The sequence below is a fragment of the Scyliorhinus torazame genome, chromosome 3, assembly GCF_047496885.1.
Source record: "Scyliorhinus torazame isolate Kashiwa2021f chromosome 3, sScyTor2.1, whole genome shotgun sequence".
In the NCBI taxonomy this organism is placed as follows: Eukaryota; Metazoa; Chordata; class Chondrichthyes; order Carcharhiniformes; family Scyliorhinidae; genus Scyliorhinus; species Scyliorhinus torazame.
Genome location: NC_092709.1, coordinates 187,061,121 through 187,085,802, shown reverse-complemented (window position 1 = coordinate 187,085,802; position 24,682 = coordinate 187,061,121). Strand labels below are relative to the sequence as shown.

The 24,682-nt window shown below is 47.6% G+C and overlaps 1 protein-coding gene across 4 annotated transcripts in view; it reads left to right on the top strand.

Moving 5' to 3' along the window:
• The window catches only part of pds5a (PDS5 cohesin associated factor A), a 326,590-nt gene that overhangs the window by 271,814 nt on the left and 30,094 nt on the right, over nt 1–24,682 (top strand). For all 4 annotated transcript variants that reach the window (XM_072496600.1, XM_072496598.1, XM_072496601.1 and 1 more), the window contains exons 28-29: nt 18,819–18,938; nt 19,942–20,004. In XM_072496600.1, coding sequence (XP_072352701.1) covers nt 18,819–18,938; nt 19,942–20,004 — 183 coding nt within the window. The remainder of the gene's footprint in view (nt 1–18,818; nt 18,939–19,941; nt 20,005–24,682) is intronic.

Genomic DNA, 24,682 nt, shown 5'->3' with positions numbered 1-24,682 from the left:
TGATCTAGTTCAGCTGGACATCTGCCAGTTTTCAGCCTTCAATTGAGTACCTGAGAGCTGAAGAGGAGATTCTTTAAGTTATGGTGTTGGCTCCCGAAGAGGTTCCTGCTCGTTTGCTGATGAGATTGTTGCAAGTCTTAAGTTTAACTGAGACTTGCTGGGGGTGTGGCTTGAAGGTCAGTGTGTGTGGTCCAAAGTGACAAGCTTGGTTTGATGCATTAGTTTTGACAGGAGTCAGATTTTAGTAAGTTTGCCATGAGGAGCACTGTTCATGTCCTTTACATCTCTCGCTTGGTAAGCACAGCAGATATCATCTGCATCGATGAACTTGGGGCTGCATGTGGCTGGCAGGTCATTTATGTACAGGTTGAACAGGGTAGGGCCAGTACTGATCCTTGAGGTAGGCCATTTCACTGCCTCTTTCATGTGCTGGGTTTGGGCCCCATATGGATTCAAAATAGTCTGTTTTGAAGAGAGAAGCGATGGGGTAAACAACCCAGGATGGTAGGACCCTAGAAAGCTTTACCAGTAGGCCTTTGTGCCAAACAGCGCCGTTCTGGGCAGGAATACAGAGAACCATTTTGTTGCCATGACATAGATTTGGTCATAACCCACAGCTTTGCCAGGTTTCAGTTTGCTGATTTATGGCTTTGGTTGTTTAGCTGGTCTTGAGTTCTTTCCCCTTTTGAAGGATCTCCATTCCATAGCAACATTGCGTTTGTGGCTCGGTCTGGTAAGAGCTCTACCACCTTTGACAAGGTGAGTAACCACTGCACTTAGTGGGATGCAGCTCCGGTTAGAAGTTGCAGGTTGCTGCCCAGCAGCTAGTTGCTGGATCAACCTCCAAACTTTCCAGCTGGCTGAGTGCAGTCCAGGTTGCCAGTTAGCTCTTCCCAGCGAGTGCAGCATACATTGCTAATGTTTTGATGAAATAGTCAGCAATATCGGGATCGCCTGGGGAGTTCAAGGCATTCACAATCGAGGCAGAGAATATACATTGGATGAAACCTACGTGGAATGCTCGCTTTGGCAGCTCTAAAGATGGCCTTGGTGAAGCGTGTGTACGTCTCATTCATTGGCATCTGTTTGATCGGAATACAGGCAACAGACTTTCCTACTGGTCAGTGAAGCTTTGCCAGCACGCTTTGCGGAAATTCCACCTTGGCTTTGGCTGAATGAGAGGTATATGGAGCCCAATGTGGACAATTATAGACCGATGTTGACTTTTCGGATAATCATTGAGAACTTGGTTTGTGGTTTGAAGGGCATATATCCATTAATGGAGATGATACGTGCAAATTAGTACATTTTAGTAACAGAACGTTAGTATTATAGTAATAAAATAATATTTGGTACAACTTTACTGCCCAATCAAAGTTGGAAATAGAAATTGGCAGAAAAAGCTCCTCATATTTGGAATGACAGTTATGGTGGCCAGAGACAGAGCAAGGTATCTGCCAGATCATGGCACACCTGGCAACGTGGGGGAATGGGGGAGGACACCCGCTCATGGTGGCCATCGAGGCGACAGTCCCCCATAGCTTTTATGCGATTGGGTCCTTCCAGGCGCTGAGCGGGGAATCTCACAGACGTCGGTCCACAGGTGCATCCATGCCGTCACAGAGGCCCTATAAGCCCAGGTGGCTCAATGCATCCACTTCAATGTGGACACAGCCCAGCAGGATGCCTAGGCAGCGGGGTTCGCTGCCATTAATGTGATGTCCAGGGGATGATTGACAGGATGCGCGTTGCCCTACAAGCACCTGCAGATGACATGCGCTCTACAGAAACCGAAATGGGTTCTACTCGATGAACGTGCAGCTGACATATGACCATCAGCTGCGCATAATACATGTTTGCGCCCGATACCCAGGCAGTATGCACGACGACACCATCCTGACACACTCGACGATTCCTGACATGTCCGGTACAGCAGGAGTGAAGGCGATCTGCTGTGACTCCCACTCTGCGGCCTGGGTCCCCGTTGGCAGGCGTCTTCTGGGGCGACCGGGACTGGGTGGGCTTGCTGCTCGAGTGTCCCAGGTGGCATGGCGTCACCCTATTGTGCCCCATCCCACCAGATGCATGTTGTGGGGGGAGAGGAGAAAGAGTCTGGGGTGCTGCGTTCCGGCACCTCCCATGCGGGAGTCACCGGCATGGGTACCATCACCACCTCCTCCCTCGAGGTGCACGACGGCCCCTGCGCTAATCCATGGGACGGGGGTTAAGTGGAACTATCCCCTGAAGCTCCCCCGCCACCTGACCCCACCAGTCCTGGAGGTGCACTCTAGTCTCGACCAGGGTCTGCATGCTCACGGCAGTGGAGTGGACATATCCGTCTGGGACTGCACCACATCACCCGTTGACTGCCACCGCGTTCTGGGTTTGTGTCACATCAGCCTAGGTCTGGGCCATCTCCCTTGTGTCTGCATTTCCTCAGCCAGCACCTGGGCAATGCCACTGATGTTCTCCGCCATGGCCTGCTGTGACTGGGCCATGCTCAGAAGCCCAGCTGCAATTTCCAGGTGGCTCTGGCACGTGGTTGCCTGTGAGGCGGCAGCCCTGTCCTGGGCCTTGGCCAGTGCCTGCACAGGCCTTGGACATGCTTTTCCAGAGCCAAAACCGTCAAACCCCCCCCCCAGGCCTTCACTGCGGACGCAAGCCGTGCGATGTTGGCATGGCTAGCACGCATGGTTGCTGGCACCTCCTCCTGCACCCATTTGGACTCCTCTAACTGCACCTGCAGGTACTGAAAAGCTGAGAAAAGTGTATATATTGTTAAGCAATTGTTGAAGAAAACAATGGACAGCCAATCTGATCCATATCTCGCACTATTGAATAACAGAGAGTCACCATTGTCACATGGTAGATCGCCAGCAGAGTTACTCATTCCATACTTGACAAAGAAGGAGGAGAGTGCAGTGGTACTGCAAGAAATACAAAACATTAAAGCAAAACAAAAGCAGTTCTATGATGGAGTGTCTAGAACTTTAGCACCTGTGAGCAGTGATGGCATTGTGAGAGTAGAAGATTCGGGCAGTCGGTCGAGAGAAGCCTTTGTACTTGAAGAAGTAGCACCTTGTTCCCGCAATGTACAAACAGAGGATAGGTTGGTTTTAAGACCCTCAAGTCCTTCTTAGTGTGGTGAGCAGAACTGGAAGCAATACCTGAATTTAACCTAATCATGACAAATGTTGAATTCTTTACCCATCAGTCTGGCCTCAATAAAACACTAGATGGATTTGTAGGCATGGTATTATTTATTTTTAACCAACTTATTAACCAGACTTTTATTTTTAACCAGACTTTTAATCAAGTCTGACTCGCTTCAAAGGGACACAGAACCAGTCTCCTGGACCCCCTTGGAAACGAATGAGGTCCGAGACAAAGAGATCTCTGCAAATGCATTCAAATGGCATCAGGTTTCACATACAGATTCCCATAGGTCATCCTTTTCCCCTCCTGACCTGGCCATACATCCTAATTGGCTCACTTCTCATTCCTTAACCCTGGGCCTCTTGTTACCCAGCATCCTTTTCCCCATCCTCCACCAGACCCCTCCCACCTTCCTTGCCATGCTTTCTGAATCTCTTTGTCTCTTATTTGTGAACTCACTACCATAAGACTGGCTCGCATCTACATTACTGTAACTAATATTTGAACTAACTATTTTATATCACATTCGTCATTCCGTCCTTTTATCATTTCATGATAACCTATCTATTCAATCTGTAGCTATGGCCCCTCATCTAAGAAGATTCGTCGCTGCATTTCCAATTCTTGTTGCAGCACTCCATCATCTGCTGGATCCTAACAGCCAAGATTCTAGGGGCGTCTATCTGTTCCAGTGCACCCCGCATTCTACCCATCACGCATTTAAGGATGGCCAGGCCCACCAAGATGCAGCCGAGTGCCACTGCTAAATACATGGCCATATTTATCAACCAGTCCTTCCAACCTCCAAATCCCCAGTTACCCCAAGAGCCAGAATCCTGCATTCCGTCCAGGTGATCCCATATGCGATCCATAAATTTAGTGATTTTAGCGGTTAAGTCTTGAACTCCCATGATACATTTGCCCTGCACTATGGCGCATACCCCACCCTCACGGGCCAGAAGATAGTCAAGAGCATACCAGTTCTGCATTGCAAACAACCGCAGCTGAGACAATTCCTCGGTTATTGCCCCGAGGGCTCCCAAGGTTTCGTTTCCCAGGATGGTAAGGCCACAAATAAAATAATTCCTATCGCTAACCGCCAAGGAACCCCCCACACCTCCCAGTTTATCCAGCTTTGAAACGCCCATTCGGGCCGCCTAGCAATGCGGAAAGCCCTAGTCCCAACAGTGATATGAGAGACATTCGCCCAGCCGCAAAGGAGCTGGAGACCGGCGTTCAATGGAACGCAGGTGGTGTTGTAACAAACGCATTGGCCAGACGCCTGAGTGACATGACACCTCCTGTCCGTACAGGTGGGGAACAGACATGTTATATTCGTTTCCACCTCTACCAGCAAACAGTCGTACCCGTCACTGCCGAAACAATTCTCGTACGACCGGGAGTCTCTATTGGGAGTGAAGTGGCTAGGTATGTATGCCCTCCACCGTTGCAGCCTATCATACTGTGAGTGGGAATTATCCCGAGGAAGGGGAAGGCAAATAGCCGGTGGCTCGGAACGCTGACAATGAACCACCGTTTGGGGAGTGCCCCAAAGCGGTGAAACAGAAAATAACCTAGACACCGTTGTGGGGTTCGGGTAGCAGACAACCCGTCCCTGGCCATACAAGCGGTGGTAAATCTGGTAGAAGAGAATCATACTACCCGCGTTTTCCTCAGTCTGGCTCCTAAATGAATTAAGTGTATCTCCGGATAACCTACGTTCTAGTTGTACTCCCCTCCTTACACGCCCCGTCCTCTCTCTAGTCCCCCTCTCTCTCTCACAACCTCTTCCTACCCTCTCCTGACGGTCTGATTTTACCTTTATGGAACCAATCTTAACACATCCAAAATCAAATTTACATGTAGTCCAAAAACACGGCAATGTCCATGTAATGTTCCCTTCCCATCGCTGGGACCGGTGCAATTGCTTCATGAGTCCTGCATTGTCCGTTAACCTGATGACCTTCCATGAGTCGATACCATGTCCTCGTATATGGGGGCAGCGAAGAACATCACCTCTGCATAAACAAAATGTCCTTGTAGTTTGGTTGGGGTCATTCCAAACGAGGCGAGGCCAAAGATTACACAGGCGGTGCGCATCTATCCCATCATGCTTCACACCTGTAAAACAGCGCTGGGGAAGGGAGGCAGGTTAGTAACCGACCTTTTTACAGTGGTAGAGGTGGGCCCAAGCACTCCGCCCCTCCACTTTACCACCCCCACTGCAGTTAAGGAGAACTTGGAAGGGCCCCTCCCATTGTGGCTCTGACCCTTTCCGAGTCCAATTTTTGACCATGACATAACTACCGGGTTGCACTGAAAGTGAGCTAGGTAATGGGGGCAGTGGCGGGTGAGCCGCGCGGACCTGGCCATGGAGCTCTTTGAGGACCTTAGTGAGGGCTAGAACATAGGTGGTCATTTCTTCAGTCATATGGTGAAACTGAACCAGTCTGGGAACATGCAGGTTCCAGGGAGTTCTAAGGGGCCTGCCATAAAATATCTCGGCAGGAGAGAGCCGGGCTGGTCCCGCAGCAGGAAGAGGGCAACGGGGAGCAACTTAAGCCATGTCAGTTCCGTGTCTGCTCTTAATTTAGCCAATTTAGTTTTGAGGGTCTAATTGTGTCTCTCAACCAACCTGGCCGCCTGCGGTCTGTACGCACAGTGTAACTGCTGGCGTATGCCCAACTGGGAGCAGAACTCTCTATTAATCTGTCCAATAAAATGAGGCCTGTTATCAGAACTTAACTGAGCTGGTATACCGTACCGGGGAATGATTTCCCGCATCAGAACTTTAACCACAGTAGCAGCTTTATTATCGGTAGTCGGATATGCCTCGATCCATCTGCTGAACACATCCACAATGATCAAAACATATTTATAACATTGACATCTTTCCAACTCAATGTAATCCATTTGGAGCGTCTCAAAGGGACCACTGGGTAACGGGGTTTGCCTCATACCACAAGGGATACCTTTGCCGGTGTTATTTTGCTGACAAATCAACCACCGATTACTGATACTCTGGGCCAACCCTTGCATTTTAGGGTGCCACCAAGTGTCCAGCAACAAATCACTAGTCCCCCGAGCTGTTAATCTGACGTGTAATATGAGGGCCCACGCTGACTGTGGCCATAAATGTGGTGGTATTGTAACAAAATCGTCTGTACCTTCTTTTCCCGTGACTGTGGCTGTAACCTTGACTGGCCATTCGGTCCCAATGAACGGCCGGTATTTGTCCTCCAACTCCCAGTTTTGTCCGGTTCTGTCGTAGGCCAGGGTAACATGGTGCAGTGAATGTTCAATATCTAACGTCCACCACTGGGGAGTGATAGAAATATAGCACTGTTGTCTCATCCTCCATGATTGAACCGTTACCCCTTCGTCTCCGCACTCTAGCTGTAGCTGGAAGATACACAAATCTCGGGCCAACAAGTTACAGTCCAATCCAGTAGTCACCACAAACTGATGGTCTGCAGACTTATTCTCGTAAGTGACTGTCACAGGTTCAGAAATAGGATACTCACACACCTGTCCTTGGAACCCCGACAAATGCTGGGTGTGGTCGGATAGTGGAAGTCGAAGTTCTGATTGCACCGAAGACATGGCTGCTCCAGTGTCGATTACAAATAAACAGTGTTGATCTCCTATCTGCAGAGAAATAATAGGTTCCCTGTCCGATTGGAGAGTCCTTATGACTAAATTAGCTAGTCAATCTTGTGTTGGGAAAGGGTTTGCCTGGGAGAAGTCAGTGTACCTCGTCTGTCCTCCCCTTGGTGGGTACCCCCTCCTTTGGGTCGGGTAGTCTCCTTCTGCTGCCCGTCTTTTAAAGGGGCATTCCTGTTGCCAGTGATCTGCACGGCCGCAATTAAAACATGTATTGTTCCCTCTATATCTGCCCCGTCCTCTCTTCCCAGTAGACCTATGGCCCCTCAGAGGGGGCGGCAGTTGTGAAGCTGTTTGTGCATTCGGTGGGCCATAAAGAGGAGTTGAGGGCCTATTTGGGTGGGTTTGATATCCTACCCCATGTTGATCCACCCACCCAAGGTCACAATATTGGGGTTCCAGCTGGTAAGCCACCGTATCTGCCGCTGGTTGGGGTCTCAGATCATCCTTTTTCATTACATACTCAGTATTAATCTTTGTAACTGAGCCTTCTTCCTGGTCTACACCCTCCTTCCAATAAAATCTGACTGCCCTGGCCATCTGAGAAGGGTCGTTCTCTGTCCAATTCATGTTATTACATTTCACGGCAGCAGCCACGGAAGGTGGTAGGCAATGCATTAACATAGCACAATATTGAGGGGAATTCTGACCATTTTGGTACGGCAAGTCGCCTGACTGCCCACGGTAGATTTCATTAAAACGTTCCAGAAATTCCTCTGGCTCTTCAGTCTTTTTAGGTTTGAGGTCTAAGATAGCAGAAATGTTTATGGGCTTTTGAAATATGACATTCAACGCATTCAGGATTTGTGCCCGTCTATCATCGTCCAAAGCATGGGCTTGCTTGGCTAGCATAATTCAAGTGATTGAAATGATTGCGGTACTCTGCTGGGGTTAAAATCTGCTGGACTAGGGCCCAGAGGTCCCTTGAATCAGCTTGATAAACTGAGATGGTAGTTCTCAGATAATCCACAAAAGCAGCAGGAGATTTCTTGCTGTCTGGGATTGCAGCCTGAATAGCCATCATCTCACTGGGTCTCCATGGGAAATAAACGTCTATTGTGGGCTGGGCGGCCGCCGTTACAGCATCAGGGTTTGGTATTTTCCTAATCGGCAACTATCTCAGAGTCTCACTAGGGGGCGCTCTAGCGGATTCCTCTGGCTCTTCAAAGACTTTGTCCTTCCCTTCCACTAGGGGGAGCTCCAGCTCCTCAGAACCATTCCCATCCTCTTTCTTTGTTCTCATACTTTTCTGTCCTACCATATCGGTCTGAAGGGATCTAGGTGGTATGCGTGATTGTTTCTGGATAGGATCAGGATCCTCTCTCATTGTCCGAGATCGGGTCCTAGAGTTAACTGGACTTGTTGAACAGAGCTCCCCTTCTCTAATAGACGGTGAAGATGCTGAAATATGACCCAAGCTATCAACCGAAGGGGCTGGAGAGGCTGGCATGATTTGAATCTGGGGAGCAGTGACTGGATATAAATTATGATACCCTGGTGGTTCCGGAATTAGTGCAGACAATGCTACTGGTGCAGTCGGGTCTCTACCCGACATGGCCCAATTCTCTGGGTCCTCATCTCCTTCTGTCAATGCAAGGGCAGCCATTGAACGACGTAGCTCATTTATTTTTTACTCGAGTCCACCCTATCTTTACTTGCACGTTTTTTGAATGCACACTCCTTTTTAAAGAACTCCAGAGTTTTCTGGTTCCCCTTTCACTAATTGGAATCCCCATTTTAAGGGCATTTTCTTGCCAACTTAATAACATGATCTTATCCCTCTCATGTTGACAATATTGTCTCTGTAATCTAGTTAAATGTTTAGCTTTCATACTTTGGCTCTCCTTTTTTTTTTGTCTATTTATAACCAATGGCAATTTTTGCTACTTGGCAAAATTATTTTAAAGGTTTTAACAGTGTTCTTTTAAAACTTAAAATGTTTGAAAATTCAAATTGAATTACTGCAACCTGCAAGCTTAGCTCTGATCTCAGCTCAGAACTGAATTTACGATTTGCTTAACAAACTTGTATAACTTTTACTACTTAATTAATTCTTTATCTTAACAATTTTTCTTTTAACAAGTTTTTCTTACATTCACAAAAATGTTGGCTGCTGTCAATGAGGGAGCAGTTAGCTGTGGTGATTTATACCGGAGCAAAGTCAACTGTCATCTCCAGATTTACACTTTTTAAAATGGTGTCAGTGAGTTTCTTTAAGTTTCTATTAATTCACAAATAAAATGAGATAAACATTATTTCAAGTAATTCAAACTTAAAATTCTGGCAATTTCAATCAATTGCTTGCTAAAATAATTAACTTTCATCAAAGAGGTGGAGAAATCCACTGGTTTCCTTTAATTAATTCAAAACGTAACTTTGCTGGAGTTTCACTGACTCGAAAGAAAGGTATTCAATTACACCACAAGTTGCCTGTTATCTCAAGCTGCAGTTAACCCTTTGAGAGATTTCTGCTTTAACTAACATGCAGCATCTAGTTTGTTTTAAAATTTATCGTTTCTCGCCACTACAGTCCAAGGATACAATTTTAGCTTAATCAACTATAGTTTTAAAAACACTCTCGTGGAACTGAACCATCTTTCCAGATGTCCCATCAGTTCATCAAAAACACTCGTAGAACTAAACCATCTTTCCTTTTCCAAAATCAGTCTAATTCTGATTTCGCAGTTGGTCGGTAACCGTCTGGAGAAATCCCGGGTCTCCGGCACCAAATGACAAATGTTGAATTCTTCACCCGTCAGTCTGGCCTCAATAAAACTCGAGATGGATTTGTAGGCATAGTATTATTTATTTTTAACCAACTTGCAAGTCTGACTCGCTTCTCAGGGACACAGAACCAGTCTCCTGGACCCCTTGGAAACGAATGAGGTCCGAGACAAAGGGATCTCTGCAAATACATTCAAATGGCATCAAGTTTCACACACAGATTCCCATAGGTCATCGTATCCCCCTCCTGACCTTGTCAGACATCCTAATTGGCTCACTTCTCATTCCTTAACCCTGGGCCTCTTGTTACCCAGCATCCTTTTCCCCATCTGACCCCTCCCCCTTCTTTGCCATGCTTTCTGAATCTCTTTGTCTCTTATTTGTGAACTCACTACCATCAGACTGGCTCGCATCTACATTACTGTAACTAATATTTGAACTAACTATTTTATATCACATTCGTCAATCGAAGCTTTATAAAGTTTCAGGATATCCTCCCTATTTTGCATTCAATACCTCTTCATGGTGTCCAAGATCCCATATGCTTTGCTACTTAATGTGTCTTGCCAACTGCAAAGATGTATGCACATGAACCCTCAAATCCCTCATCCCTTCGCATGCTCTATCTGTGTCATTAAGTTCATATTGTCTCTCCCTATCCCAGCTTTCCTAATGCAGACCATCACACTTCCCAGTATTAAATTCCACTTGTCTGCCCATTCTGCTAGTCGATCTATGTCCTGTTCATTGTTGACACCGACATGTACCACGTGTTCTGGTTCACTTACCTATTCGTCCATGAGTGTCACAGGCAAAGCCAGCACTTGCCCATCCTAATTGTGTTTGAGAAAGTCATGGTGAGTTTCCTCCTTGACCTTTTTCAGTCCATCTGATTTAGGCACACTCAGTGCAGTTAGAAAGGAAGTTTCATGGTTTTGACTTGGCAACAGTGAAGGAATGGCAATATAGTTCCAAGTCCGAAAGATTGTGGCTTGGAGGGGAACTTGCCGCAAGTTCCCGTGCACCTGCTGCCCTTGTCAATCAACGTGGTTGAGGTTTTGGGTTTGGAAAGTTCTGTTGAAAGAGACATGGTGAGTTGTTGCAGTGCACACTGCTGGTGGTGGAGAGAATGAATGGTTAAAGTGATTCCAATAAAGTGGGTTGCTTTGTCCTGGATAGTTTTGAACTTCTTGAACATTGTTGGAGCTGCAGTCACAGTAATACATAACACTCCTAACTTCATCTTGTAGATGGTGGGCAGGTTTTGTGGAGTCAGAAGGTGTTACTGCAGAATTCCAAGGACCTGAGCTCTTGTAATCACAGTATCTAAATGACTGGCCCAATTAATTTTCTGGTCAATGGTAAAACCACACACACACACACACACACACACACACACACACAAAACCCCAACACAATGTTGATGCTTGGGGATTCAGCAGTGATAATTCTGTTGACTGTCATGGGGAAATGGTTCGATTTTTTATTGTTGGAGATGGTCATAGCCTGGCACTTCTGTGTCACTTATCAGCTCAAGTCTGGATGTTATTCAGGTCTTGCTGCGTGTGGACAGTGACTGCTTCAGTATCTTTGAGGGTGGTATTAAACATTGTGCAGCCATCCGCAAACATCCCCACTTCTGACCTTATAATAAAGGAAATGTCATTGAAGTAACAGAAGATTGAGCCTCGGACACACCCATGAGGAACTCCTGTAGTGATGACCTAGAACTGAGATGGATGACCTCAAATATCCAACAACCACAAACCCCAGTAGAATATGTATGTAATGTTTTGAGATGGATTTTCAGAATTTAAATCTCACACTTGGTTAAGTATTCAGTTTCCACATTCAAAAAGGAAGAGCAAAAGACAGGAACATAAGAACTAGGAGCAGGGGTTGGCAATTCAGCCCCTCGAGCCCGTTTCACCATTCAATATGATTATGGTTGATCTTTTCTCGACCTCCACTCTACTTTCCTGCCTGTTCTCCATCACCCTTCAACCCATTACTAATTAAAAATCTGTCTATCTCCTCAAATTTACTCAATGACCTGGCATCCACCGCACTCTGGGGTTGTGTACCCTTATCCTAAAACTATGAGCTCTCGTTCTAGATTTCCCCACAAGAGGAAGCATCCGCTCTGTCTACCGTGCCAATTTCTTTTATCATCCTATATACCTCAATTAGGTCTCCTCTCATTCTTCTAAACTCAAGACTGTATCGGCCTAAACTGTTCAATTTCTCTTCATAAGACAAACCCCTCCTCTCTGGAGTCAATTTAGTGAATCTCCTCTGAACTGTGTCGAATTCAACTACATCCCTCCTCAAATACGGGGACCAAAACTATACACAGTACGCCAGGTGTGGTCTCACCAATACAGTTGCAGCAACTCTTCCTCACTTTTATAGTCTATTCCTTTAGCCAAAAATGCAAAAATTCCATTTGCCTTCCTCATTATGTGCTGTCCCTGCATGCAAGTTTTCTGAAATTCATGCATGAGGACAACCAGATCCCTCTGCACCAAAGGACAGAATGAAGTTCCATTGCCTGTTAGTTTCTTCTGATGTTGGGTAGATATAACAATTCACAAGTTTTTTATTTTATTCCAAACTCACTCAAAGCACATCCACAAAGCACCAACAAAACATAGTACATACAGTTTGTTAAATTTCCCCCCTTTTAATCCCTAACCCTCCTCGCGACAAACAAATCCTCAAACATGGACAGAAACAGCCTCTACCGTATGACAGACCCTCATCCAATATCTTGAGGGCAAACTTAATTTTCTCCAACCTGAGGAGAAAGTCCCCCATCCACGCCGCGACCCCCAGTGGCGCTGCCAACCTCCAATTTAAGATAATCTGTCACCAGGCAATCAGAGAGGTGAAGGCCACCACATCGGCCCTCTTCTCCTCCTGCACCTCCAACACCCCAAAAATAGCCACCATTTGGTTTGGTGTCAGCTTCACCCCCACAATCCCTGACAGACTCCCAAACACCACCTCCCAGAAGCTGTCCAATTTTGTACACCCCCAAAACATGTGGGAATGGTTCACCAGCCCCCTCCCACACTTCTCTCACTCATCCGCCACTCCTGGGAAGAACCCAATCATCTGGGCCCCAAGTCACATGGGCTTTGTGCACCACCTTGAACTGTACGTCTCATCCTTGTGCAGTAGGGGATTGAGTTGACCCAGAGCATTACTTCACTCCAATCTGCTCATCCCATCTCCAACTCCTCCTCCCACGTACGCTTAATCCCTTCCACGAAGGCCGCTCACTTCTCTCCCAACCACCTACATATATCCCCAATCCTTTCATCCCTCCATACATCCAGGATCAACAACTTCTCCAGCAACGTGTACTCAGGCACTTGGGAAAAGAGGACTGTTCCTTTGCGTAAAATCCCGCAATACCTAAAGTCACTCTATCTTGATAACTCAAACTTCTAATGAACCAGGACAGGTGTTAGATTTGGAGGTGGGTGAGCACTTTGGTGATAGTGACCACAATTCGATTCCGTTTACTTTAGTGATGGAAAGGGATAGGTATATACCGCAGGGCAAGAGTTATATCTGGGGGAAAGGCAATTATGATGCGATGAGGCAAGACTTAGGATGCATCGGATGGAGAGGAAAACTGCAGGGGATGGGCACAATGGAAATGTGGAGCTTGTTCAAGGATCAGCTACTGCGTATCCTTGATAATTACGTACCTGTCAGGCAGGGAGGAAGTGGTCGAGCGAGGGAACCGTGGTTTACTGAAGCAGTCGAAACACTTGTCAAGAGGAAGAAGGAGGCTTATGTAAAGATGAGACATGAAGGTTCAGTTAGGGCGCTCAAGAGTTACAAGTTAGCTAGGAAGGACCTAAAGAGAGAGCTAAGAAGAGTCAGGAGGGGACATGAGAAGTCTTTGGCAGGTAGGATCAAGGATAACCCTAAAGCTTGCTATAGATATGTCATGAGTAAAATAATGACTAGGGTAAGAGTAGAGCCAGTCAAGGACAGTAGTGGGAAGTTGTGCGAGGAGTCCGAGGAGATAGGAGAGGTGCTAACTGAATATTTATTTGTCAGTATTCACACAGGAAAAAGACAATGTTGTCGAGGAGAATACTGAGATTCGGGCTACTAGACTAGAAGGGCTTGAGGTTCATAAGGAGGAGGTGTTAGCAATTCTGGAAAGTGTGAAAATAGATAAGTCCCGTGGGCCGGATGGGATTTATCCTAGGATTCTCTGGGAAGCTAGGGAGGAGATTGCTGAGCCTTTGGCTTCGATCTTTAAGTCATCTTTGTCTGCAGGAATAGTGCCAGAAGACTGGAGGATAGCAAATGTTGTCCCCTTGTTCAAGAAGGGGAGTAGAGACAACCCCGGTAACTATAGACCAGTGAGCCTTACTTCTGTTGTGGGCAAAGTCTTGGAAAGGTTTACAAGAGATAGGATGTTTAATCATCTGGAAAGGAATAATTTGATTAGAGATAGTCAACACGGTTTTGTGAAGGGTAGGTCGTGCCTCTCAAACCTATTGAGTTCTTTGAGAAGGTGACCAAACAGGTGGATGAGGGTAAAGCAGTTGATGTGGTCATAATGGATTTCAGTAAAGCATTTGATAAGGTTCCCCACGGTAGGCTACTGCAGAAAATACGGAGGCATGGGATTCAGGGTGATTTAGCGGTTTGGATCAGAAATTGGCTAGCTGGAAGAAGACAAAGGGTGGTGGTTGATGACTGGACTCCAGTTACTAGTGGTGTACCACAAGGGTCTATTTTGGGGCCACTGCTGTTTGTCATTTTTATAAATTACCTGGAGGAGGGCGTAGAAGGATGGGTGAGTAAATTTGCAGATGACACTAAAGTCGGTGGAGTTGTGGACAGTGCGGAAGGATGTTACAAGTTACAGAGGGACATAGATAAGCTGCAGCGCTGGGCTGAGAGGTGGCAAATGGAGTTTAATGCAGAAAAGTGTGAGGTGATTCATTTTGGAAGGAATAACAGGAAGACCAGAGTACTAGGCTAATGTTAAGATTCTTGGCAGTGTGGATGAGCAGAGAGATCTCGGTGTCCATGTACATAGATCCCTGAAAGTTGCCACCCAAGTTGAGAGGGTTGTTAGTGAGGCGTACGGTGTGTTGGCTTTTATTGGTAGAGGGATTGAGTTTCGGAGCCATGAGGTCATGTTGCAGCTGTACAAAACTCTTGTGCGGCCGCATTTGGAGAATTGCGTGCAATTCTGGTCGCTGCATTATAGGAAGGATGTGGAAGCATTGGAAAGGCTGCAGAGGAGATTTACCAGAATGTTGCCTGGTATGGAGGGAAGATCTTATGAGGGAAGGCTGGGGGACTTGAGGCTGTTTTCGTTAGAGAGAAGAAGGTTAAGAGGTGACTTAATTGAGGCATACAAGATGAACAGAGGATTAGATAGGATGGACAGTGAGAGCCTTTTTCCTCGGATGGTGATGTCTTGCACGAGGGGACATAGCTTTAAATTGAGGGGAGATAGATATAGGTCAGATGTCAGAGGTAGGTTCTTTACTCCGAGAGTAGTAAGGGCGTGCCTGCAACAGTAGTGGACTCGCCAACACTAAGGGCATTCAAATGGTCATTGGATAGACATATGGACAATATTTTTTGGCATCTTCCGCCCAATAGTAATGCAGCAAATTCTGGAGCGTCAACCCCTCATCTCACCTTTGCAACAGAGCCCTAACCCCTGGCATCCTGCCAGCCCAAACAAACTCCGATATCAGCTTGTCAACCCTCTGGAAAAAGGCCTTTCGGAGAAAGATTGCGAAGGACGATAAACCCAAATCTTGGCAGTACATTTATTTTTACCACTTCCATCCTCCCTGCCAGTGTCAAGTACAGGGCATACCACCTTTTAAAGACCTTTCCAACCAACCACCTCTACGGAGTCCGTCAGGTTCCATTTGTGCATAGTGGCCCAGTTATGCACACCTGAATCTCCAAGTACCAAAAACTGTCCCCCGCCACCTTAAAGAACAGGGCCCCCAAGTTCGCCCTTCGTGCCGAAGCAATTACTGGAAAGACGTCTTTTTTCCTAAAGTTCTATTTCTACCCTGAAAAGGCCCTAAATTTCCCAACAGAGCCATAATCCTCCCCAAACCCAGTGGGTTTGCCACAAACAGTAATAAATCGTCAGCATACACCTTCTGCTCCCTACCGTCCCTCACAGTCCCCTCCACTCAGTATAGGCATGCAAAACTGTTGCCAGCGCGAACAGCAATGCTGAAAGCATACACCCCTATGCAACCCAGAATATTTCGTATTTATCTCATTCGTCTTCACAGTTGCCGTGGGGAAAGCAAAAATTTCGGCCCAAAACCAAACCTCCAGGTATTGTCACCCTACTCGGTCAAAGGACTTCTACGTGTCCATTGACATGATCATCTCAGACTCCTGCCCTCTGAGGAGCTCATTACCACGTTTAACACCCTCCTGATATTACTGGAGAGCTGCACCCCCTTCACGAACCCTGTCTGATCCTCCGAGACCACCTCCAGCACACACCCCTCCGACCATCTCACCAATAGCTTGGCCAAGACTTTAACATCTTTGTTCAGCAACGATATGGGTTGAGATGTCCCACACTCCATCGGGTCCGTCCCTTTTTTTGTGATCAGCGAAATGGATGCCTGAGCCAGCATAACTGGTAACACCGCCCTCTTCATCACCTCATTGAACATGCTCAGAAAATGGGGAGCCAATTCTGCCGGAAACCAATCACTGTCGATGTACCATTTGTCAATGGTCTCTGTTGATTATTCTTTTGTCTACTATGTACGTACTGTGTACGTTCCCTTGGCCACAGAAAAATACTTTTCACTGTACTTTGGTACGTGTGACAAATCAAATCAAATCAACTGCTTTTGAACTCCACTGGGAAGCAGTCTTGCCCCGGTGCCTTTGCATCATGCCATTGCGCTGCATCACCCCAGTGACTTCTCCAGAGACTGTCACTTCCCCTGCTCCAACCCATTCAGGAGCTGATCCATACCTGCCTCCTCTCCTCCAGACTCGGCCTGTACAGCCCTCGATAGAAGGTCTCAAATACCGTATTGATTTTCTCCGGTCCAACATTACCTCTCCTCCTGCTGGCCTCACCTGCACATTTTCCCTTGATGCTGCCTGTCGACTCGCCTTCTCCCCATATTTATCTTGCATCCCTGGTACCCGTCGTAACTGTCCCACTGCTTTCCCTGTTATCAACCGATCAAACTGTCCTGCAGCTACTTTGTGCCATTAACTCCCTAATTAGGGCTCCAGTATATCTCCTAGCCACCTCTATTATCTCTTCCAGCAACCCTCGTCTCTCCTCCCTCTTAGTCCTATCTCTGTGGGCCTTAAGCAATACGAACCCCCCGCCCCCCCCGCCCAATCACTGCCTTCAAAGCCTCGTAAAATATGGCCACCAAGACCTCCACATTTTGATTAAGCTCCACATAATTCTTGATCGACCCTGCCACCTTACTGCAGAACTCCTTATCCGCCACGGTGCCGAATCCAACCTCTACCCCAGCCTCTGCACCTGCTCCAACCTAAGCCTAACATCTAAGAAATGCGGCATGTGGTCCAAGATCACGATTCCTGCGTATCCCACCCCCGGGCAAAACTGCCTTACCCACCATGAAAAGTCAATGTAACAATGCGTCCAATAAACATGCGAGAAGAAGGAGCACTCCCTCTCTCCCGGGTGACAAAACCTCCACAGGTCCACCATCCACATCTTATCCATGAACCACCCAGCTCCCTCGCCATTCCCAACCTCCCGCTTGGCTTGGAACTCGACCTGTCTATCCTCAGCTCCATTGCACAATTAAAATCCCCACCCATCATCAATTGGTGAAAATCCAGGTCTGGAATTGCACCTAACAACTTCCTCACAAACTCAACGTTGTCCCAGCTGGGCGTATACATATTCACCGGCGCACCCGCTAACACCCCACTCACTATCACAAACCTATCCCCGGGTCCCGATTCTCTCTCACCACCACAGACACGGTTTACTTGCTAAACAGGATCACAACACCCTTCGACTTCAAGTCAAACCCCTAATAGAATGTTTGCCCCAGGCGCACCTTCCTCAGCTGCATCTGAACCTTCACTCGCAAGTCTGTCTCTTGCAGGAAAATCACCTCTGTCCTTAAACCTTTTAGGTATACGAACACCTAAGACCGTTTGACTGGCCCATTCAACCCATGACGTTCGACGTCACAAATCATACCGGAGGCTTCTGCCTCTCCGCTCCCCTCGGATCCCCCATCATCAATCAACTCAGAATCTACCCAGCCCCCCTTTTCCTCCTTAAACTGGGCCTACCTAAGATGGCTGTCCCCTCCGTCCAAACCAAACTCTGTCCACCATTCCAACCATGTTCCCCCACCCCTCCCCAAATGATGGATAACCACTGCAGCGTCTCCCCTTGCTCCTCTTCTGTGCACTCGCATTTTTTTGAAAGGCAAGTGCGTCAGCCCCCTTCCCCATAAATTATTCTGATAGCCTGAAGACTGCCACTTTCGGGCTTGGCTCCACCCTCACCCCCACAATCTTGGACATTGTTTCAAAGAAAGCTGACAAGAACCTGACAAGTCTGGGGTATGCCCAGAGCATCTAGTGTGGTTGGCCGGGCTTCCCTGGCACCGTTCACATTTGTCCTCCACCTCCGGGAAGAACCTGTTCATTCGGGTTCTTGTTGGATACGCTCTGTGCACCACTTTCAATTACATCAGGCTTATCCTAGCGCAAGTGGAGGTGGAGTTGGCCTTGTTTAGTGCTTTGCTCCTGACTCCCCGCCCTATTTCTATCCCTAGTGCTTCCTCCCATTTTTCTTGTGTTTCGTCCAGTGGGGAGCATGTCTTTTCTAATTGTTGTCCGTATAGGTCCCCGCAGTTCTCTTTCTCCCCCCCCCCCCCCCTTTCCATTCACTAACATTGTCTGCTAGTGTGGTGACAAGCAATTTAAAAGTTGCCACCAATCTAGAAATATGATTACCCTCTTGATTGATTTCAGGTTGTCTCTGTTTACAGCATTTGGCTTTTGTGATATTCAAAAGGCAAGTCACTTTCTATAAAACTTTGCATTTGCACCAGAGTAATGGTATGTTGCTGCCATTCTAAAACAATATATCTTCTGACTTGCCATGAACGTTCACATGGGAGATCTGATAGTGTTGGAATGCTGCAACTTATTTTAAATTTGGGATGTATGACACAGGACAAACTTTATTACTGATTGTGTTTTCCTGTTTATATTTTCAGAAACTCTACATAGTATGCGATGTAGCTCTTATTGTCATCACTAACAAAAGTACTACATATAACCTGGACTCTCCAAAGGATCCTGTACTACCGACCAAGTTCTTCACTCCACCTGACAAAGTAACTTTAGTTATTAAATACCCTTGGGCTTTAAATATTCTTTTAATGGGAGGGAATTGGAATGGTAGTGTCTTCCCAGTTGAGCATTTCTCCTGGTGAAGGGATTAAATTTGGATACGTTTTCAGCAGGAAGGTACAAACTGTTACTAGTGGATGAGAAAAGACCCAGCAGGTGGCGAGAGCATGGGAAACGTACTCGGCAATAGCGAAGGAAGTCAGCTTACAAATTTTCCTGTTGAGGGATGGGTGGTGGTGGGGCAATTGCAGGTTCACAAGAATGGTTAGTGTAATAATTGGTCAGTGCAGGCTTTCATTAAATCCACCCCCCGCCCCTTCACTGTTCCTAAATGTGCTACCCTGTAGTATCTCATTCAGGTGTTCATTCTTAATATCCAAGATGCATGATGCAGGTCCTTAGTTATCTGAACTCAACAGCTGCAAATACAGAACACTCAGTATCCCAGTTCTGTCTGATGGAGTACATTTCATAACTTTAGGTGCTCTTAGTTTATGAATAAGACCGTGCCAATTTACCTGTGGAACCTATGACCAAATATTGATAATTGTGTTTGCAGGTTTCTCAATTTTGGTAATGATGTAAAATACAAACTGATGAGGCAATCTGATGATGCACTGTTGGCGTACTAAAAGTGCCACGCTATGGAGTGGTAGGAGGGAGAATGTGGTTTCTTGTAGTTCATCCAAGTGAGTCACAGTGAAAGAATTAGAAAATGGTCAGCTGTATCAGATATGAATCATTTCACGATCAGAGAATAGAGGTTTAAGAGAAGTTTAATTCTACAAGGAAGGTAATGGAGTAGTATACACAAGAGATTTTACAGCAAAAGGAGTAAATAATTTAAAATAGTATGGCAAAATAAAAAGGTTGTATGGGAATGCAAGTCTGTTTTAACTATCGTCTATTGTCGCATTGATTCTGAAGATTCGTTTTTTGTGTCTCAATTGCAAATATATTATTTTTGATGAATGTTTCTTTGCTTAGGATTCCGGCAATACTAAGTGCTACTTGTCAGATGAAGCAAAGACATTATTACTCACAGGGAAGGTAAGTCTCAACCCAATCCTCTGCTATAGGTCACATTATAAAACTGACCACAGTTCATGCAAGTTAGCAATATTTTGTGGGAAATATTAGTACTGGTTCTCTCTGTTCCTCTGAGGTTGAGACTACTCTTTGCAGAAAATATACAAAGCTTTGCTCTGCATCTGTCCCAGAATTTACTTGATCCACAAGTTTTGATGCAGATACTATGGAACCATAAATGCAGAATGTTCCATTTTGCAAGTGACATCTGAGAGTATAAAATTAAGCATAAATCAATTTACCGACAAAAAATGAATGATTTACTTTTCTGCTTTCTTTTAGAAGGTGGCGAGGCTTCTGTCATTGCTTTTGTAATTATATGTTGAAATGTGCATTAAAATTACTTTGCACACTACTTCCGGTGGCGGCTATGAGGAAGTAAGTCGCATGTTTGGTGGCTCCTGCTCTGGCCGTACTTTTGGACCTTTTTCCCCGACATTTTCGTGGTTTTGAGTTTTGGCTTTGAAGGCGCAGACAATTCGGCTCTGGATCCACACTGGTGCATGGAATGGAGAACCCCAAGGGACCGAAAAGGAAGAAATAAAAGGATAAGCAAGGGCTGGGTGGAGGTGGCAGCTGAAGACAACATGGCTGATGTTCGGACCACTGCTGTGACGGCCCAGCCATCGACGGAGGAGGAGCTGATGCAGATCATCCAGGAGGGCTTTACCCGGCAGAAACAGGACTATCTTGACCCGATAAAGGAATCGACCGATCGGCTGGAGCGCAGGCTGGATGCCCAGGATCGGACGATTCAGAAGTTGGAGAAAGCGCTGGCGGACCAGGAGGAGCACCAAACGGTGGTCGAACTAGAGGTGGGGATGTTGAAGGATCAACAAAAGAGGCTGCTGGAGAAGGTGGAAGATCTGGAGAACAGAGCTCGCCGGCAGAACTTAAGAATTGTCGGTCTCCCTGAGGGGGCTGATGCTGGCGCTTTTGTGGCGAGTATGTTCCAGTAGCTTCTGGGGGAGGGGGCTTTTCCCCGACCGTTGGAGGTGGACAGGGCGAGGGCGAAGAAGCCACGGCTGGGGTATCCCCCAAGGCTGATGGTGGTCCGGTTCCACAGATTTTTGGATAAGGAGTGTGTTCTCCAGTGGGCTAAGCGTACTAGGAGCTGCAAATGGGACAATAGCATATTGCATGTCTATCAGGACCTGAGTGTGGAGGTGGCCAGAAGGAGGGCAGGCTTCAAGCAAGTGAAGGAGATCCTGTTTAAGAAGAAGATGAAATTTGGGCTGCTTTACCTGGCGCATCTGTGGGTTACGCACGAGGACCAGCACCATTATTTCGAGTCGCCCGAAGACGCGATGGACCTTGCCAACAAGAAAAGGCTGGTGCTAAACTGAGAGCTTTTTGTTTTAAGTTGTAACTTTTCTGAGTGATGTTTATACGTTTTGATTGTCGTTTTTCTTCTGCTTTTAAATTTGGGTGAAGATGGGGAAGTAAAAGTTATTCGGTTTCTATGGGTTTTCGGTGTTTTGGTGGGGATGGCTGGTGGGGGCTTTTTACTTTTCTATTACTTTGGTTTGCACTATTGGGGGATTCTTTGTGGGTTTTTTGTTTTGGGTTGTCTCCTATGGTAATTGGGTGATTGTTCGGTCTCGGTTTGAGGAGGGAAGTGGTTTTGATGGGCGGGAGGGAGGGGAGTAGGGAACAAATAGGTGGGAGACTCCTTGGTGCCGGAGGCGAGGGTCAGCAGGCTAGCTGGGTGAGCTAGTCTACGCAAGCACAGTGGGGTGTGTGCGTATGATTAATATATGGCAGGGGCTAGGTTACAAAGTGGTGTTGTGGGGGTGGGGGGGGGGGGGGGGGGGGGGGAGTTACTCTGCTGACGAGGGACGGACTTAGGTTTTGGGACAGAGACGAGCTCTGGCGTCGGGGCTGGGGGCGGGCCCAGGAAATGGGGTGGGGCGGGGGCGCGCATGTGTGCCGTCCCGTACCCCCCAAACCAGGCTGATCACCTGGAATGTTAGAGGGCTGAATGGGCCAGTCAAGAGGGCACGTGTGTTCATGCATCTGAGGGCTCTGAAGGTGGACTTGGCGATGTTGCAGGAGACACACCTGAAAGTGGCGGATCTAGTCAGGCTAAGGAAGGGTTGGGTCAGTCAGGTCTTTCTTTCGGTGCTGGACACCAAGACTAGAGGGGTGGCGATTTTAATCAATAAGCGGGTGCAATTCCAGGTGGGCAGTATAGTCTCGGACGTGGGGGGGTGGTGGGGGGGGGGGGGGGACGTTGTGTCATGATGAGCGGCAAGCTGGAGGGGAGGAAGGTAGTCTTGGTTAACGTGTACGCACCAAACTGGGACAGTGTAGAATTCATAAAGAGGGTACTGGGGAAGATATCTGACCTGGACTCACAAGTTGGTGATGGGAGGGGATTTTAATATGGTCATCGACCCCGGCCTGGACCGGTTGTGTTCGAAACGGGGAGGGTGCCAGCAATGGCAAAGGAACTGATAGGGTCCATGGAGCAGGTGGGTGGGTCGACCCATGGAGGTTTAGGCAGCGGACGGGGAGGGAGTTTTATTTTTATTTGCATGTGCATAAGGTTTACTCCCAGATTGATTTTTTCATTCTGAGCAGGGATTTGCTGGCGGGAGTGGTGGACACGGGGTACTCATCACTATTTTGGATCATGCCCCACATTGTGTGGAACTGCAGGTTAGTGAGGAGAGGTCCTAGCGTCCGCAATGGAGATTGGACGTGGGCTTGTTGGCGGACGAGGCGTGTGCGAGAGGGTGAAGAAGTGCATGCAGAACTACCTGCAGGTCAAAGACACGGGAGAAGTCTCAGCTGCGGTGATCTGGGAGGCGCTGAAAGCAGTGGTGAGAGGGGAGCTGATTTTGATCCGGGCTCATAGGGACAGGACGGATAGGGCAGAGACGGACCGAGTGGTTGAGGAGATCCTACAGATAGATAGGAGGTATGAGGCGAGGGATAAAGGGATGCTGCCCCCGGCGATGTCACAGGCCACTATTTTGTTAATATTGAAGCAGGAGAAGAACCCGGAGCAATGCGGGTCATAGCGGCTGATCTCCCTGCTTAATGTGGATGCCAAGTTGCTGGCCAAAGTTTTGGCCTCCAGGATTGAAGATTGTGAGCCGGATGTGATTATGGAGGATCACACCGGGTTTGTCAAGGGCAGGAAGTTGGTGGCCAATATAAGGAGGCTGCTCAATGTCATCATGATGCCCCCGGAGAGCAGGAAGGTTGTGGTAGTTGTGGCAATGGATGCGGAAAAGGATTTCGACCGAGTGGAGTGGGACTATTTATGGGAGGTGCTGGGACGGTTTGGGTTCGGTGGGGGGCTTTATCGACTGGGTTAGGCTGTTGTACCAGGCCCCGGAGGCTAGTGTAAGGACGAATAGGATGACCTCAGACTATTTTAGACTGCACCGGGGTACAAGACAGGGATGCCCCCTCTCCCCGCTGTTGTTTGCGTTAGCAATAGAGACGCTGGCAATTGCTCTTGAGAGCTTCAAGGGGCTGGTTTTGGGGGGGGGGGGGGGTTGAAACATAGGGCCTCGCTGTACGCGGACAACCTGCACTTATATGCAGCAGATCCAGGGGCAGGGATGGGTGAGATCATGGCGACTTTGGGGGAATTTGGCCGGTTTTCGGGATATAAACTGAACATGACAAAGAGCGAGATGTTTGTAGTCCAGGCAAGAGGTCAGGAGGGTTGGCTGGGGGAGCTACTATTTAGGTTAATGGGGGACAGTTTTAGGTACCTAGGGATGCAAGTGGCGCGCGACTCGGGCCGGTTACACAAGCTGAACTTGTCCCGGTTAGTCGAGCAGATGAGGGGCGAGTTTCGGAGATGGGATGCGCTGTCGCTGTCTGGGAGAGTGCAGACGGTTAAGATGACGGTCCTACCAAGATTTTTATTTGTATTCCAATACCTCCCAATTTTCATCCCGCGGTCCTTTTTTAAGAAGATTAATAAAATCATTTTGGGCTTTGTCTGGGCGGGTAAGTCCCCGCGGGTGAAGAAGGCAATGCTCGAGAGGAATTCGGGGGAGGGGGGGGCTTGCCCTGCCAAACTTCAGTAATTACTACTAGGCAGCCAATATTGTTATGATAAGGAAGTGAGTGGTTGGGGCGGGATCGGTTTGGAGGCAGCTTCATGTAGGGGCATCAGCTTGGGGGCGTTGATAACGGCACCTCTGCCGTTCCCACCGGCGAGATATTCCACCAGTTCCATGGTGGTGGCGGCCCTGAGTATCTCTGGTCAGTGGAGGAGGTACGTTGGAGCAGTGGGAGCATTGGTTTGGTCCCCAATATGTGACAACCACCGGTTTGCTCCAGGGAGCCTGGATGGGGGGTTTCGAGTATGGCGAAGGGTGGGAATTGAGAGGATGGGGGACCTGTTCCTGGAAGGGAGCTTCCCGAGCTTGAGGGCGCTGGAGGAGAAGTTTGGGTTGGCAAGAGGGAGGACCAGCGAACCATGTTCACATGTTCTGGGCGTGTCCAAAACTTTGGGGATATTGGCGGATGTTATGTCCAGAGTATTGAAAACAAGGGTGGAAATGAGTCCAGAGGTGGCAATTTTTGTGGTGTCCGAAGATCCGGGAGTCCAGGAGGAGAAAGAGGCAGATGTTCTGGCCTTTGCCTCCCTGGTAGCCCGAAGACAGATAGT